At 40.8% G+C, this 16600-nt stretch overlaps 1 protein-coding gene across 4 annotated transcripts in view; it reads left to right on the forward strand.

Annotated features, from left to right (window-relative positions):
- Positions 1 to 16600, forward strand: part of apba2b (amyloid beta (A4) precursor protein-binding, family A, member 2b) — a 69801-nt gene that overhangs the window by 22690 nt on the left and 30511 nt on the right. For 2 of the 4 annotated variants that reach the window (XM_058630098.1, XM_058630100.1), the window contains exon 2: positions 14862 to 15380. In XM_058630098.1, coding sequence (XP_058486081.1) covers positions 14882 to 15380 — 499 coding nt within the window. In that variant the 5' untranslated portion in view covers positions 14862 to 14881. Of the gene's footprint in view, positions 1 to 12625; positions 12695 to 14861; positions 15381 to 16600 lie in introns of those variants that run through there. The other 2 variants (XM_058630102.1, XM_058630099.1) reach the window with 2 other exon arrangements.

Raw genomic sequence — 16600 nt, forward strand, 5'->3', positions numbered from 1 at the left:
ATTGGAGATGAAACAGCCAATCTCAGTAAAGTAAAATAAAATGAATAGTATGTATGTATGTTGCTGAATGAAATGAATAATTGCAAACATGCAAATAAGTGTACTGAGCACAGAATATATTTTTGTTTGCTCAAATGTTGCTCACGTATAATTTCTCCTCAAAATATAATTTTGGCGCTTGCAAAATATATTTTTCTGTGTTCAAACGCCATAAAATTGCAAGTCCTGTTCCTGTTAGACACATAATAGTGATGTGTGGTATGATGCATGTGTGCAAGCATGTACATACGTTCTTTAATTCGTAGTTAATTCGTTATACTGAGGATAAAAATGTAGCTTAATGTTAACTTGAACAAAATGCAATTACCTCGGCTACACAGTGAGGCTCTTACCAGTGTGTAACAGTGTGATATAACGACCTAATATTCACGTCATTAACTCCACTTCAGTGCCACGTTGCAGGTATTGGATGGTGGGGATCAGTGGTTATTTGGGGCCTTACTCTTTGAAGCCTCAGCCTCAGTGAACCTCTAGCTGCAGAAGAGCATTTTGATCTACAGAGTGCCTGCACTGAGCCTTTATACTTGATTGACTAAATAGAGAAAATCTCCACACTGTAGTTTTAGAGCAGCGCAAAGAGATCAGATACAGAGTGATGGGATTCAAACGAGAGCTGCAATAATCCAGATTTCTGTGGTCTTGGGATCAGGGCTGTTTGGTCAGTCAGGTCTGTCCACGCCACTGTCTCTCATGATTCCTCACTTCATCCTCAGGGGCGGTGAGATTAGTTCTGAGCAGCGCACCGCAATGAAATGGCTGAGGCGATGTATCTACAAGCTGCCATCTCCCGCATTGATTTATCTCTCCTCAGATCTGACCTTTCAAAGAATAAATAAAAGCCATGACAGTTCTCTCTGTGAGCAGTGTGTATGTAATGATGCAGCATAAAGACCGCCTTTTGAAAATGTAAACCTGCGTTTACAGTTTTTTTTCCTTTTGGAGAAAATTATTTTGCTTTGCTGAAAACATGCACACATACGCAAACAGAACTGCTGCAGAGGAGACAAAATCAGAGCCATTTCTCATTATAAAGTCTTTTCTTATTTCCAAGAAAAACAAGACGTTTTTTTTACCTTGAAGTCGGGTTTATTGATTAATTATTGTGTGATGTTTACATCAGGGAGGCATGAGCTTAAAGGTGGAGAAGCTCTGTTTCTGAGGTTCGCAGCTGCAACAGGAACTCAGTTCATTCCTCTTACTGGAACATGTACAGTGCGTCGCCACTGGCGATGCACAGGTTCCTCCCACGCGCTGGTATAAGCGAGTTAATGACGTGTGATTAATCTGATCAGTCACTGCACATGTTTGTAGTATAATTTTGTGCACTGCGTGCTGTCGTGCACAGCTGGAGGATTCAGACTACTGTACATCTGGCTGCTGAAGACACTAAACTCCTCTGTGGCAGTTTGACACCTCTGTACACATATGATCATGTTAGCTGTCACTTCAGTAAATTTGCAGTAAGTATGACAACCTCTGTGCAAAGGTTTTTGGCTGAATTCAATTGTTTCAAACAGGCTTTGGTCTAGGCCCCCTATCTCCAGTGAAGGACAATCTTAACGCTTCAGCATATCAAGACATTTTGGATAATGCTATTTGAGGAACATGACTGTGCCCCAGTGCACAAAGCAGGGGCTATAAAGATGTGGTTTGACGAGTTTAGTGTGGAAGAATCGGGCTGGCCCGCACAGAGCCCTGACCTCAACCCCATCGAGCACCTTTGGGATGGAACTGGAACAGAGACTGAGCCTCTTCCAACATCAGTGCCTGACCTCATAAATTCTCCACAGAATGAACGGGCATAGAAATCAGAAAATCTTCAAGAAGTTCTGTTAAAGCTGCAAAATGGGGACCAACTTCAAAAAGTACTAAATATGTATTTAAATACTTCATTACAGTCCTTGTAATGGTCAGGTGTTCGAATACTATTGTCCATATAGTGTGTACACACACTAAGTAAACAAAGAAAAACAATTCTGCAAGTTGAAGTTTCGAAGAAGCCACTACATGGGGTCTTAAAACCAAAAACATTACATTACATTACAAACTTTCCATTCGAATTAGTTAGGGTGTGGTGATATCACATTCCAGTGCTTTTGTTGTGTTTTCTGCCAATCAGCTGCTTGTCACAGAGGAAACACATGGCTACTTAATATGCAGCCTGCTACGGGGCTCCTCACTGTGACTGCAGGGGCTCCTCTCTGTTATTACTGCTTCAAGAAGCTCCTGTGAACTACAGAAGAACTAAATTGTGGCTGTTACAGCGCACAACTGCCTGTACTTCTTAATGAAGACAGAGGCTTCTGGTCATGCTAACTCGTTAGCATTTAAGCTAGCGGACGTTAACGCTAATGCGTTAGCGTTTAAGCTAGCGGACTTTATCGCTAACGCGCTAGCATTTAAGCTAGCAGGGCTTCGTGGACAAACTTTCTCCAGAGATTATGAACAATAAACAGGTGGATTATTTAACGGGAGTGGCAGGACATGAGAATAACTGGAAACCTTGAGGCGAACTGACAAATATAGTTACTTCCGAGATGATGAAATGACGCCAGCGATGAGAAGAAAGCACCCCGAACCTCTTATTAACCTCCTATCTTCTTTTGGGGTGAGTTTTCATTAACACCGTTAATTACGTTAGTGTTAATTCGAAGTTTTATACATATTATGTATAAAAAAAAGCACCATGTTTTCTATGCAAAATGAGTTTACAACATTATTTCTTTTTGTTTAAGTTATAGAACAAATATTTTAAAGTAGAGCAGGTGGCACTAAGTTGATAAGTATGACAATATTTTGGTCTGCACTTTAATTATAGATTTTCCATCATATGTTAACCCATGTATTTTCAGTGTGGAAGTATTAATGTCTCATTGTGACGGCCAAGAAACCATCAAAACCTGCAGACGCACTTTAGTTTGGAAATAATGGGAATTAATGACAAGTCCCCCACAAAAAGCCCCACTTAACATGTCAACCTCAGAACTTTATTGGCTGATATTGTTTATTTATTTTACGTAGTCTTTGGGCTCACATGTGTGGCTTCAATAGTTTTCTCATCTGTGATGTCATGGGATGGAGGAATGCACAGTGCATGTAGGGGGCGTGGCCTCAATAGCCCTGCAGTAAGTAGTTTGCTGCCATATGTGCCTGTGATTGAGGAACAGCATTGATATTCAGCTGTATTTGCATCAAATCCGATTGTTTTTAGCCAAGATTATGCTACAATTTACTATCGACCATTTCCAGTTTATTCCTGTTAATTCCCATAAATTCTAACCGTAACAAAAAGGAACAGACCCCAAGCAGGTTTAACAGTGAGCCAGAGCACCATCATTACCAAACAGAGGCTCTTCCATTCGTGTTCTTGTTTGGCACAGTTGTCACACAGCGATGAGTGAGAGTTTCCCTGTAGAAATCTCGTTTCAACATTCTGCAAACTTGAAATAGCATTGAATCATACATGATTTCAAAGCAGGTCTGACTCTGTCAAACTGCATTTTCTGCTGTGATCACTTTCTCCTTGTTTTCTCCAACCCTCTACAATTGAAAAGACTCCCCAGCCTCATTAGCATAGCTTTATAGCTGATATGAAGAGACTCACGGGCTTTTCTGTCTCTCAAACATAAATCTACTAAAAAAGAAAAAAAAAACAACTTTGTAGATTAAAGCAAAACACATGAATTACATGTTTTATTTTCAAGTTTGAATGTGGAAGGAATATGGAAATCATACAAAGCTTATGAGGCATGTGCGTTTGTGTGTGTGTGTGATGGAGGTGTGCAGATTTCAATCTTCCAGCTTGACTCTGTGTTTTTTCCCTTGGGGTCAGTAAAGCAGAAAGGATGCTGGGAGGTGTGACACCCTCTCCTGCATCAGGAGGATTGATGTGACAATTTCACACTTAAATCCACACACGCACACACACGTGCGTGCACACACCACATGCAGGCCGACAGGTGCAGCAAACTGAAGCTCCAGTGTCAACTTGCACACATTCTCACACATTTTGCACACGCACAGATAAGCAAAATGTCAGCGCGACGTGGGAACAGAGTGATTATCAAAAAATGAGTTTCTTTGTATCCATCAGTCTGTCTTTTGTTTCCATCAGCGAGCGGTGCCGCAGCTCTGTGTGGCCGAGCAGGCGTTGCCTGTGTGATTAATCCTCGGTCTTTCAGCTGCCCAGACGAGATACTGAAACCAAACAAACACTCACACAAAGCTTAGAGGCGTGCATGCTCGCATGGTCCTTTTTTTTTTTTTTTTAGGACGAGCCGATGTGGGAAGGTTGAACTTCCAACCTCATCACAGCAGAGCAAAGAAGAAAGGAGCAGGCAAAGAATTGTACTTTTTATTAGAGCAAACACACACAGGGGGAAACCCTGTTTTCATTTTATGGTTAATTACAGTCACAAATATGTAGAATGTTGCTGTCTGATGGCATGAACAATACAGTGTATGTGTGTGTGTTTTCATTTGTGTGACGTGAAATCCAATGGATATTTTCCTCCTGTTTTCCCCAGAGGGGTTCGCTTGATTGATCGAACCCAGAAGTTATTTCATGTGCCTGCCACCAAACAGCATTAGTGAGCCCAGCCTGTCTGTCTCTCAACAAGATAAGGGGACATTTACTGGCCCAATATTACCCGCTGCGTTCCGTGCTGTCACAGAATACAATGCCCATACCTGCATTCAATGAATATTATTAGCATTTTTCTCAGGAAGCTGTCAGTGTGGAAGAGAAGTGAATGCCGGCTTTTTTTGACGTGGGTTCTAATATTTGAGGAGCAGAATGGACTTGATTCCATTTGGCGTTGTCCAGGCTAAATTGTGAGGGAACTGTATCACCAGTGATTAACATGAAGTGGCCTGAGATCTAAAGCCTCTGCCGTTGTTTTGGTGTGAAAAGACCTGACAGAGGTCAAGAGAGTGGAAGCTGATGAGAAAAAGCTGCTGCTGATTAAACGTTGATAAAAGGCTGAGGATTAAGAGGCTGCAGGTGAGAGCTGTTTCTGATGAGAGATCATTAAGAAGCGGCACTGTGAAAGACCTCTCGACTCAAGGACCAGGTGGACCATTGTGTCAGCCAGGGAGCAATTTCTCACCCTCGTCTCTTCACACTGTAATTGACAGTTCAGGGTGAATGAGTGGTCTGTGAAGCAGACAGACATGGCATGGTACTTTTGTACATTGCTGGTTCACCAAGGTCCAGACAACATTAAAATAACTCCAGTCCATCTTGGTGACATGTCTTTGTTTTACTCATTGGAAAAAAGGCCACAGAATTCTGTTGATGCGGAAGACTAGAGCTGCATGGGCATTAATTCCTTTAAACATGTATCATGATAAAATAATCCTCACTATCAATATATATGTTTATATTATGCCTAAGGCTGCAATTAATGATTAATTGATTAGTTGTTAAAATGTCTTGTTTTGCCTACAAAACCAAATTATTCACTTTTAATGATTTTGAGTTATATCAAGCAAAGAAACCAGAAAGTATTTACATTTAAGAAGCTGAGCGTATTCATTATTTTTTTTAAAAAACTCTCAAACTGATCTATTATGAAAATATTTGGCATTTTTCTTTCATTAAAGAAGTTTAAAAACCACAATAAACAGGAGCTAAACTTAATCGTCAGTTATCTGACATTAATTGTGGTAATTATTGACGTTGACTCAGTAGAAACTTTTTAATATATATAATATATAATATATATATATATATAATTCAGTCCAACTCAAGACATAAGTCAGGCACGACTCTAAACAAACCGCTTGTCTAATATTGACCCCTGACCCCAAACACACACACACACGACTAATCCCACTCATGTTGTCACTTGACAGAACAAACGATCATTTATTTTCTTGTCTGATTTCAGTCTGTTGGGAGAGCGCAGTGTGGGAGGATTTGTCATTATATCCAACATCATTTCTTTTCCCTTTTTTTTTATTCCTGCTGCTATTATTATGACAGCGGTGGCTGCTGTTGGTGCGATATCAAAGTGGCTTTTACATAATGTCACATATTTCTAATGTGTCTGGTCTCACTTGTTCTATTCAGTAACCAAACCCTTACTGATTTTTGGGGTTTAACTGAACAGACAGCTTCAATTAAACCCCATGAAACTGCCCCAAGTATCTGTCGTCCTCTGTGGACTCTTAGCTGTGTTTAGCTCTCAGCATGCTGGGCTTGTCGCCAGGCAAATTTTACAGAGCGTTTCATGTTCCCTCTTCAAATCTAGGTCATACCAGCCTTATGGGCCACCTGGCCGGGCTCAAAACATGTAAACTGATGTAGAATGCAGAATATTACTCTCAAAATACACTGTTTTTTTTTTTTTGGTCAGGCTTGCCAGTTGGCACCTGTGGTAGACTTAAAATTCCGGAGTGTAGGAATAAGTGACATCAAATCGTGAAACTGCAGATTCCAACAAACACGAGGACGACTCCTCCTTACCCCTCCCTTTTCCCAGGAACTCCAGGAAACTACGATTCAAAAGTGCAAAAGATGGTGGCTTCTGCAAAACAAGGCTGTATATAAGGCTATAAAAAAGGCTTATTTATTTTGATTTTAAAGCATTTATACACATACAATAATATGTATGGGCAGTATATAAAAATTATGCTAGTAAAACACCTTAAATGTTGCAAAGTGGACCTTTTAAATACATTACGGAATCTGAAAGAATGTAAGGTCAGACATTATCGGTTGGCTTATTAGAAACCGCACACTCGCTCTGTCATAATATTCGAAGAGCTGGCAATCCTGCGGAGAGATTTCATCAAAGGAAACTTTCATTGCAGCTCAAATATTCTGCAATGATGACTCTTTAATTTGATTTCTTGTTTTTGGACATGTTTCAGATCATTGCACCAAGTGCAGTGTTGCCGTGTCTTTTCCATCCAGTTGTTGTTGATGATGATGTTTCAAAAGAAAACACGTGCACTCTCATCTGTCTGTGCTCCTCAGGGCATGTCGGTCTTCAAAGGAGATGTGGTCAGCTGCATTGTTTACATTGCGTTGCTATCCTGAGGCAGCAGAAACCATTGTGTGCTTGACCCACAAACACACGGTGTGAACTCAGTGGCACATAGTCAATAGTCTATGCGTGTACTGGAGGTTGTGATTTCCCCTCACACACACAAGAGCGCGAGCAGATCGTGTTCCTCTGAGGAGAGGTGTGTTTTTTTTCTCTGTTTTCCTTTTGTAAGAGAGCATGGTTTTTATTCATCACAATGATTGATAATCTGTGGTTCAGTGCAGTCTTACTTTAAAAAATAAACAGCTCCCAAGCAAGGGTGGATCACGGAAGGAGTCCGGGGGCCCTGAAGCCCAATCCTCTGTGCAACTATCCTGATATTTTCGCTACTATGTAATTCATCTAATTATTTTTATGGGGCCCTGAAGCCGAAAAAAACACTGGTTATATTATATGATATATCTTAATAGGGGCCCCCTTAATCATATACCTACAGTTTTTGTTATCCACCCCTGAAATCTGAAAGTGGCCCTTCAGCTAAATAACGAAGATTAAGTTATGCGTCTCCTCTGTGCGACTATCCTCATATTTTCGCTACTATGTTATTCATCTAATTATTTTTATGGGGCCCTGAAGCCAAAAAAAACACTGGTTATATTATATGATATATCTTTATAGGGGCCCCCTTAATCATATACCTTGTTATTCACCCCTGAAATCTGAAAGTGGCCCTTCAGCTAAATAACGAAGATTAAGTTATGTGGCATGATGTCTAATCATTCATATCACGTTCATATCAGTGTGTTATTATGCCAATTAGCTGATTAGCACCAACCAGGAAGTGCAGCTGGGCCTGATGGGAATGCCGTTATCTGTGCAGATTTTTGAACATGAAACAGAGTATTTGACAAAGTAAAGGGTTGCCAGTTGTTAGTTAATATTCAGTGGGTTCACTTAATAAACTGTCTACCTCATTATCCTCCATATGAGGGGACTGGAGCCGATCCCAGCTGACAAGGCAGGACAGGTCTCCAGTACATTGTTGGACAAACAACCATTCACTCCTACGGTCAGTTTAGAGTGTCCAGTTAACCTAATTCACAATCTGCATACTTTAGGAATGTGGGAGAAGCCAGAGAGAACCTATGTGCGCACAGGGAGAATATGCAAACCCCATACAGAAAGGCCCTCAGTCAAAGCGGGATTCGAACTGGTGACCTTGTTGCTGTGAGACGATGCCATCCCATTCAGATTCACTGACATTGATATTCCCACAAAGTGCCCTAAAAAAATGAGATTGAAAATGCAAAAGAAACTGTCTGTGTACACGTCTCAATTCCCGTATTAGTTTTCCACAGATCTGGGGAATGGCTGCCCTTCAGTCGTGCATGCTCTGTCTTGTATTCCCATATCTAAATATGTGGCCCAATGATCTTGAGCAAGCGGTAAAAGCAACAATTCTTTTATACCATGAGTAGATTTACTGTGCACCGAGGGTGAATCTGTTTAATTGCTTTTTTTAAAAAGGAACAAATAAACAATTGTGCATGTGTGTTTTTGCTCTGTAGAGGGGGTTATTTTATGATTGGTTGAGACGCTCCTCCTCTGAGAGACTGCTCTGGAAAACAACAAAAGTTGCCATGGAAACAGTCAAGGGTGAAGGAGGAGGGTGTGTCTGTGTGGTGTTGTGCTTGTGGTGGTGAGATGGACATTGGCAGGCATTATGGCGGTTAGTGAGCGGCGTGTTCCTGTGGTCCTGTGCCATTCATGGTGCTCACCACGTCTCTGCTTTGCTTCTCTTCCTGTCTCATGCGACGCTCTCTTGTTGTCCTGAAGTGAGTGGGAGGCTGTAATGGGAGCAAACGCTGAATCTCAATGAGACAGCTGAGAGGAAACTCATTTTCTGGCTCTTTCCCTTCTCTCTGAAAGTGCTTTTATTCTTTATTTACAAGCTGCACAGTTGCGCCGTCGTCTGGTTATTACACAATTTATCACACACTGTATGTTAAATGATCTGGAAACGTTGTATGGGTTGTATAATTAGTTCGAAAGCTATAATCGCCATAGGATTGTGTGATCAGAGCTGACCCTATTAAGGATGATGGATTATCGGCAGCAGTGATTATTTCATGAACCATAAATTGTTTTTTTTACATGCTCGGTGTTTCAGGAATGTGCTCCTCAGCTCCACATGTTCATTTTTCTGAAACCCAGCATCATTATGCAACATTTTGCAATGTGTACTGCATGTTGCTATAGTGCTGCCTCCCATCAGATAAGACACAGGATCGCCTAAGACTTTATCGGCACTCGATTTAAATGTAAAAGTAAATAACGCCATACATCTTTCCGTATCAGACGCTGTCCAATTCAGTTTTATTTGTAGGGCAAAAATCGCTTTAATGTTGATTTTAAAGTATTTCACACTTCCAGACAGAGGAGATAAAAGGTAACCGATTGTGTTGCTTGATGGTGAGCTGTGTAACGGGGGTTATTAACTTGTTGCTTCATTTTATAATATTGATAGTGATGGCTTGATTCCACTTTTCATGGCCAATACTGAAACCAATATCATAGCCTTGAATATCAGTCCGATACAGTCAGATTATGTGAAAAGAAGTCCACATAGACCACATGATCTTTGCACGTGTCTCTCTTAACAGCCTGTGTTGCGTTATGTATTTAATTGATGTTTTTCCAATACCTGATCCAGTGATTTTGGCCAGTATCAAACTGATATTGATACTGAATTTTGTATCGCCTCATCCCTGATTTGCATAAATATTAAGCATCATAAACGTAACCAAACACTTTAAATGTGGTTTAACGGAGTTCACGGATGTATGTTGTAAGAACAACAACAGTGTTCTCTGTGGATGTGTGTGAGAGAGCAGACGGCATGCTTCAACGGAAACAGCAATTTCCTCAGTAGCAGCAGGTAGTCAGTTCTTTATTTTCCAAAGAAATGGAATGGAGAAGTCTATCTCTTCATTCTCACTCTCTCTCTCTGGGACCTCACAGAAATCATCCATATTCCACAATTCATGCCTGTGCTTTAAATCCAGCAGACAGGTCTCAATTTTTTTCATTTTCATTGTGAAAAATGAGCCAAGAGCAGAGACATTAGAATTCAGAGCAGCAGCAGTTTGACTTAGCACAAAATTATAGTATCACTTTTAAAGTGAAACTAATTCATCCGTGAAAAAACTAGTCCAGAATAAAAAGGTGTGCGCGACATTGGTGAAGTTGGGAGATGTAGTTCAAATGAATCGCACACAATACTGATATTAATCACAATAAGCCACATATGCAAAACGTCTTACTCAGTAGAAGTGACATACCGCTCGATAGCAACTGAGCATTTTTGTTTTCAAATGCGTAAATTACCATCTGAATTATTTATTTTTCTTCATTTACTCCGACTTAAACTCCGCCTGTGATGATTAATCTGAACAGCGACGTTCATTTTTTCCTCGTTGTGGTGCTGTTCATTTAAAAGCTGATGAATGATAAAATTAATTAATTATTCCACCGCTCCACAAGGAAAATAGTTTTTTCTGGGGGGAATTAAAAAGCACATGTTTCACACATTTGTCATTGTTAGGTCACCTTTTTACCGCTTTATCTCCACATATCTGAGGGTTGGTGGCCTCCGTGATTTTGGTCATTATTTCCCACACCCCAAGAGATCGATGGACGTACTTATTTCGGTCTTCTAGGAATTGCTGTTAGAGTTTGACTGATACTCCTCTATCTTCAGGGTTCTTTGCTGCTGTCATCAGTCTCGTCTTCCCTTCCACAGAGACATTAGTATTCCCTGGGCCCGTACTCTGACCGAGCCATCTGCTGTTTTTGGACTGCTTGTCTCACCCTCAGTCGTCTCCTCAGCTGTTCCTCAGGACACACACTCACACATTCACACATTCACACATTTAAATAGATGTATCTGGCAAATAGTGCAAGTGTCTGTGGGTAATTAGAAGCTTTAGGTTTACTGTAGCCGACGTGTATTGTGGCAGACATGAATAGGTATGTCCATGGAGACAGTCCTGTACAATTGGTCCCGAGCTGTAGCTTAAAACAGACAATTGGGATACTGCAGACAGGCTGATGTGCTGCCAGTGTGTGCACGAGTGTGTGTCTCAAGCCTTTTAGTGATGGAGGTTCAGTCTAAATCGGTGCCTTCATTTCAGAGCATTATTTGGGAGATGGCTTTTGTGTCACTGGCTATCATTGGTGATAAAACATGTTTTAATGTAAAGGCATAAATAGTGTATTTGTAATGTTTGCATGCCGGGCTGGGTTGAAATTCTGAATCATTTGGGTCTTAATGTGAAAGATCTCATAATGATTCATAAAATCTGGAAATAAATCTTTTAATATTAGGGCGGAAGGGCAAAAATAAAGTGATGAATGTGGTGTGAATAGGTGTGGATTGGCAACATTATAGTAAATAGTAATTGTAATATAAGCTGATTCCTCCTTAAGATTGCAAGCTGTTAGAGTTTGGATGCTTAAATGTTATGACTGTCTGGTCAAGAGGACAGTTTAGTTTGTTTGTGTCCTCCATTGTCACCGTATGTTATCATATTAAATTAAATGTTATTACTATGGGGTCCATTTTTTATGTAAACATTAATATTTTTAAATCCTAATTGTATACAGTACCTCAGTCTCTCATCAAACCAAATTGTTTTGCAAACTGAAATATCTCTAAATTATACAAATCAAATCAGGAAACCTGTGTATTTGTATCTTCTTATTCATGTATTACAAGAAATGTGTTTGTGTATTGAATCACGTGATTATTCTCACTCGGTTAAAATTAATACAGCAGAAACAAAGTGCTGTACGTCAGAGATAAATAGAAAGAACAATAGAAAAATAGAACAAACAATAAAACACACAATAAAATACTGGTGAAAGTATAAAAACAACACAAATAAACAAGTCATACAATAAAACTATGACAAAGCCAAAGAGTAAAAATGTGGACGATGGACACATTTGTCAATAAATTAAAAAGAACATAAATGTGCAGATATATCATCAGTGTGTAAGCACAGTTATAGTTGTTGTAAACCCTTTATTTATGCTGCACTGGTGTGTGTCATGCTAGGATGGCATAACAATTCATGGACAAATACATGCAAATGTGGTGCAGAATGATCTTAAACAACTGCCAGACAAAGCAGGTTTGGGAAAAGCCACCTGACTCGCAACACAGATTTTCAAATTTACATGGGAGTTGCATTAAAAACTAAACATGATGTGGTTCACGAACGTGGCCAGGAATCATTGTTGTAGAAAATGAGGGCTTGTGAATCGAGAAGGTCAACAAAGACGAGGTCAGAGGGTATCAGATCCCACCGGGATGCAGTTACCCATAGTTACCAAATCCACACCCGCAGTTGTAGAGAATTAGATGAGGAGGGGCTGGTGCGCCGCGGGGAGATGCTGGGATATAATGTGGAGGAAAAAGGGAGGGTGGAGTCAGGAAGGCACATGGTGTGTGGCAGCTGGTGGGGGAAGGGAAGAGCAAAGAGAGGGACGGGAGGGAGGGATTGAAGGGCGGAGGATGAGGCCGTTGTTACAGCACATCACAGCTCTATTGTATACTACAGCCGAGCTCAGGACCTGAGGTAAGAGAGATAGTTGAGGAAAGATGTTGGTGAATTTCACAATTTGTATTGAACATGCGTGTCTGTGTATCTGTGTTATTGGTAATAATAGTGTTGTTTAGAACCAGTCAGCCCAGGGCATGTACTAGTCCCCTGACTGTGTGTGTTTACATTTTTATTACTTCTTTTATTAGTTCTTCTTGTATAAACACTGTTATTTTATGGAGCATTTGGATCGAGTTAAGGTTCGGGTTAGTCAGTCCAAATAAATAGAGGTTAATGTAGGGTTATAAGACAAAATAGCTGCCCAAACCTGTGTCTGTGTGTGTGTGTGATATAGGAGAATGTGCCATGTTCGTAGAGCTAATTAGCCAGTGTAATCACTGGAGATGGAAAATGTAATAATGGGGAAGTAAAACGAGGGAAAGCAGTGGCGAAGATTCCTCTGGGACAGTTGTTCATAGCAACTGGGTGGCACAACAGAGCAGCAATGGGGACACAATGGATGACAAGGTGCCTTTTGGGAAGAAATTGGTGCATTACACATTACAAAGGCAGTGGATTTTAGTATTTTACTGTTTTATTTTCCCCTGTTTATTTTGAAGACTATACATTGACTATATCATCTATCTAGCAAACTTTCCTGGTGTCTATAATAATTGATGGTCCAATCCCAGTCCTCTTGTTTTTGTTCTGCATATCATATCATATCTGTTAAAGGGCATTATGTAAAGTACAATCATGACCTTTACATTTAAAACAGTGACTGCAATCTCATTTTAAAACTTTGTCGAGCGTGGTTTCCTGACTTTCCGGAGCACAGCATTAAGTAGCTGCACTTTTAGCTGTCGTTATACTGGGTTTATACACATGTGTACTGTCTTCTCTGTTTTATTTTTTATTATTATTTGTAACTTATTAGGTTCATTTTCACATGTAGGCAACAGGCAGACATTTGTAATAGCATATACATCAGAAATATGTATGAAAGAGAGGGAGAGAATTATCTAGACCCTTGTTTTTCTTTTCCTCTGGTTGAGAAGTTTTTGAGGGGGGTAGTGGGGCTTTTTTTGAGACACGTCTGGCACTTCCAACCAAAAGGTGCAGGTCGTTATGTTAACTCTGCTGGCAAATCATGCGTTGAAGTGGTAGAAGCTGTGTTATTGGACAGGTGGTGGTGAAACAAACTAAACCACCAAACCAAACAATTTATCTTGTGAATATTCTGGCTGTAACATTACTATGAGTGAAGCAGGTTTTCATTTCATGTTTTTCTGATCTCTGATGACATACCATGGCTATTTTATGACTTTAAGTCATGAATTTCTTACTCATAGGCCTTTTAAACATAATTGTTTTTGTTAAACAAAATTGTGATTGAGGAGACTGACGTTTACTTTTTGACAGTTTACTTGCTGAATCTTTAAAACTAAAGATGTTGAAATCAACAGCTTATTTCCATGAGTTTCATCACACTGTCTCCTTGCTTCCCACAGAAACATTTCAGTGTCTGCTCGCCATCTTCGTCTCCTTATGCCACTCTTGTAAGACAGTAGTCTTCATTGTTTCCCCGGTCAACCATTCTTACTCAGCAAGCTACTGAATAATCATTAAAAGTCTTGATTGAACTGCCAACCCAATGGTGTCAGTGGGAATGTGCAGCACCCTTATGGAGATGACCTTGATTTAACTATTGATTTTTTTTGTGTGTGTGATGCAGTGTTCCTCTGGGCTTTTGTGAAGGAGGTGGGCTTTGAAAGACTCTACTCTCGTCGTCAATTGTTCTAAATTTGAATCAGTGCAATTCATTGCCACACTTTTGTGTATTTGAAGCAAGGTTGTGCAAAGAAGGCACAATGCGTTCCTTAAAATGTGCCGAAAGTTTAGTGCACAATCGCAGTAATAGATCGGTTTGGCGTGAACTGAAAAAGGTTGCAGTTGTTTGCAAATTGTCGAAAAAGACTAAGGGATAAAGGGAAGGTAATGTTTGATGCCAGTCTGCTCGAAACACACAGTTACACTTTTTATACTGACAACCTTGAAGGCTTTATGGCTCTAACCTGAAGCATTTTATTGTATTTCATCCTATTTTATTGTAGTCTGTTTCTCTTGTGAATGCACTGTGATGGCTGGATTAACAAATGTATTTGATGGTTCCCTAACGCTTTGTCCCGTCTCTGTTTCACAGGATCAATCGAGTGAAAATGCATGGCCTGTAAGCTGCCAATCATGGCTCACAGGAAGAGGCCAGGGACCAGTGGGGGTAACAGTATGGCTGCTCCAGGCCCCGTGTCCTGTCCCACCACTCATCCTACAGAGCCATGTGACCTGAAACCCCTCCCTCCTCGGCAACGCCCGGTTCGCTACCCCAAAGAGCCACATGATCTGAAACCCCACCCTCGCACCTGTAAGGCACAATATTCCTCTACAAAGTCTCAAGACGTGGGTCACAGTCATTCAGACGTGGAGATCACCACAGACGTTGATGTCAAGCGGTGCGGTAACCAGGCCGACGCAGAGCTGCCGGGTCAGCGGTGCGGTAACCAGGCCGACGCAGAGCTGCCGGGTCAGCGGCCGGCGACGCCCTCCACGCCGGAGCACAAGTGTGAACAAGATCACTTCCACGGTGGCGCTGACAGCCTGGACGATGACTCCAGCTCTGACTATATCAACAACACCTCAGACGATGAGGAAGACTATGATGATGGTGAGTCATTATTGACGTTGAGAGAATATTTACTTGTTAGCAGCAAAACAGTGACTGTGCCATCCCTGACGTTAGCATTAAGGAGTAGTGATTACTAAAAGTACTTCTCAACTACTGTTCAGCATGTGCACAATGACGATGCTCTTGCACAGCTGCCTTGCTCGTATCACATTTCACCAGGTTTATTGTCTTGTCTTAATGGTTTTACATTTTGTCAGTTGTACTGAAGACAGAGCGCTGCAGAAACGGATGAGGATGTCACAATGTCACACACTGCAGGTGTTTAAAAACATGAAAATATTCCAAAGAACAAAAACTGAAGCATTGGATCAATCAAAGTCATCAGATATCGACGCGTTTTCAAGCCCCACATAAAAATGATATTGAAAACTGTGGCTCTTGGTCTTACATAGTTGTTTGCCATTAACCGATTGCATCAAATATAATCAGTCTAAGTCAGCATTAACGTGCACCCTCGATGCCCTCTTTTGCTCACTTGAGATCATATCTCACTTACCTGCTCTGTATACTGACACACACGGACGTCAGGTCCATTTGCGAGGACAAAATTAAGTCACGGTTGTGACAGTGTGTGTTTGTGTGTAAGTGAGTTCATCTGTGTCTGAGGATATTAAGGCAAGTGACAGATAGAGAGAGAGAACTGTGTGAATCAAAGCACTACTTACGCTGCTGTAACATGAAATGCGATTGTAGCCATTAATCTCATTTCACTTTGCAAGTCTGGTCACTTTTTCAGACTTCTTCTGTGCTGTTAAATTCTTAGTGGTCTGATGTTTACTCGTGTGTGTGGCCCCTCGCTCGGTCAGACACTCATTTCCTCTTCCTCGCTTTCTCGGACAACTGTTTTCTCTGCTTCTTTTTTGCAGACTCTGCCATGATTATTGTCTAAAATAACGCTATCACTGCCTTGATCTTATAGCCAGTACCAGGGCAGGGTTTGTGTGTGTGTGTGTGTGTGTGTGTGTGTGTGTGTGTAGTACAGTGAAGCAATTTGTGTTTCTTGTGAGACCCAAGACTTCGTTAAAGTAAACCCCCGCTGGATGTGTTTTTTGCGTTTGGATCTAAAGATGCGTTTAGGATGCAGTGCGTGTGTTCAGACCTGTGCTTAGTGCTGTCCACTTGTGATTAATGTTTAAGAATAAGTGATGTCTAATGATGAGTCTGCAGATAGTAACAAATGGAACACTCATTTCAGAGAA

The sequence above is a fragment of the Solea solea genome, chromosome 5 (genome assembly GCF_958295425.1).
Source record: "Solea solea chromosome 5, fSolSol10.1, whole genome shotgun sequence".
NCBI classification, from domain to species: domain Eukaryota; kingdom Metazoa; phylum Chordata; class Actinopteri; order Pleuronectiformes; family Soleidae; genus Solea; species Solea solea.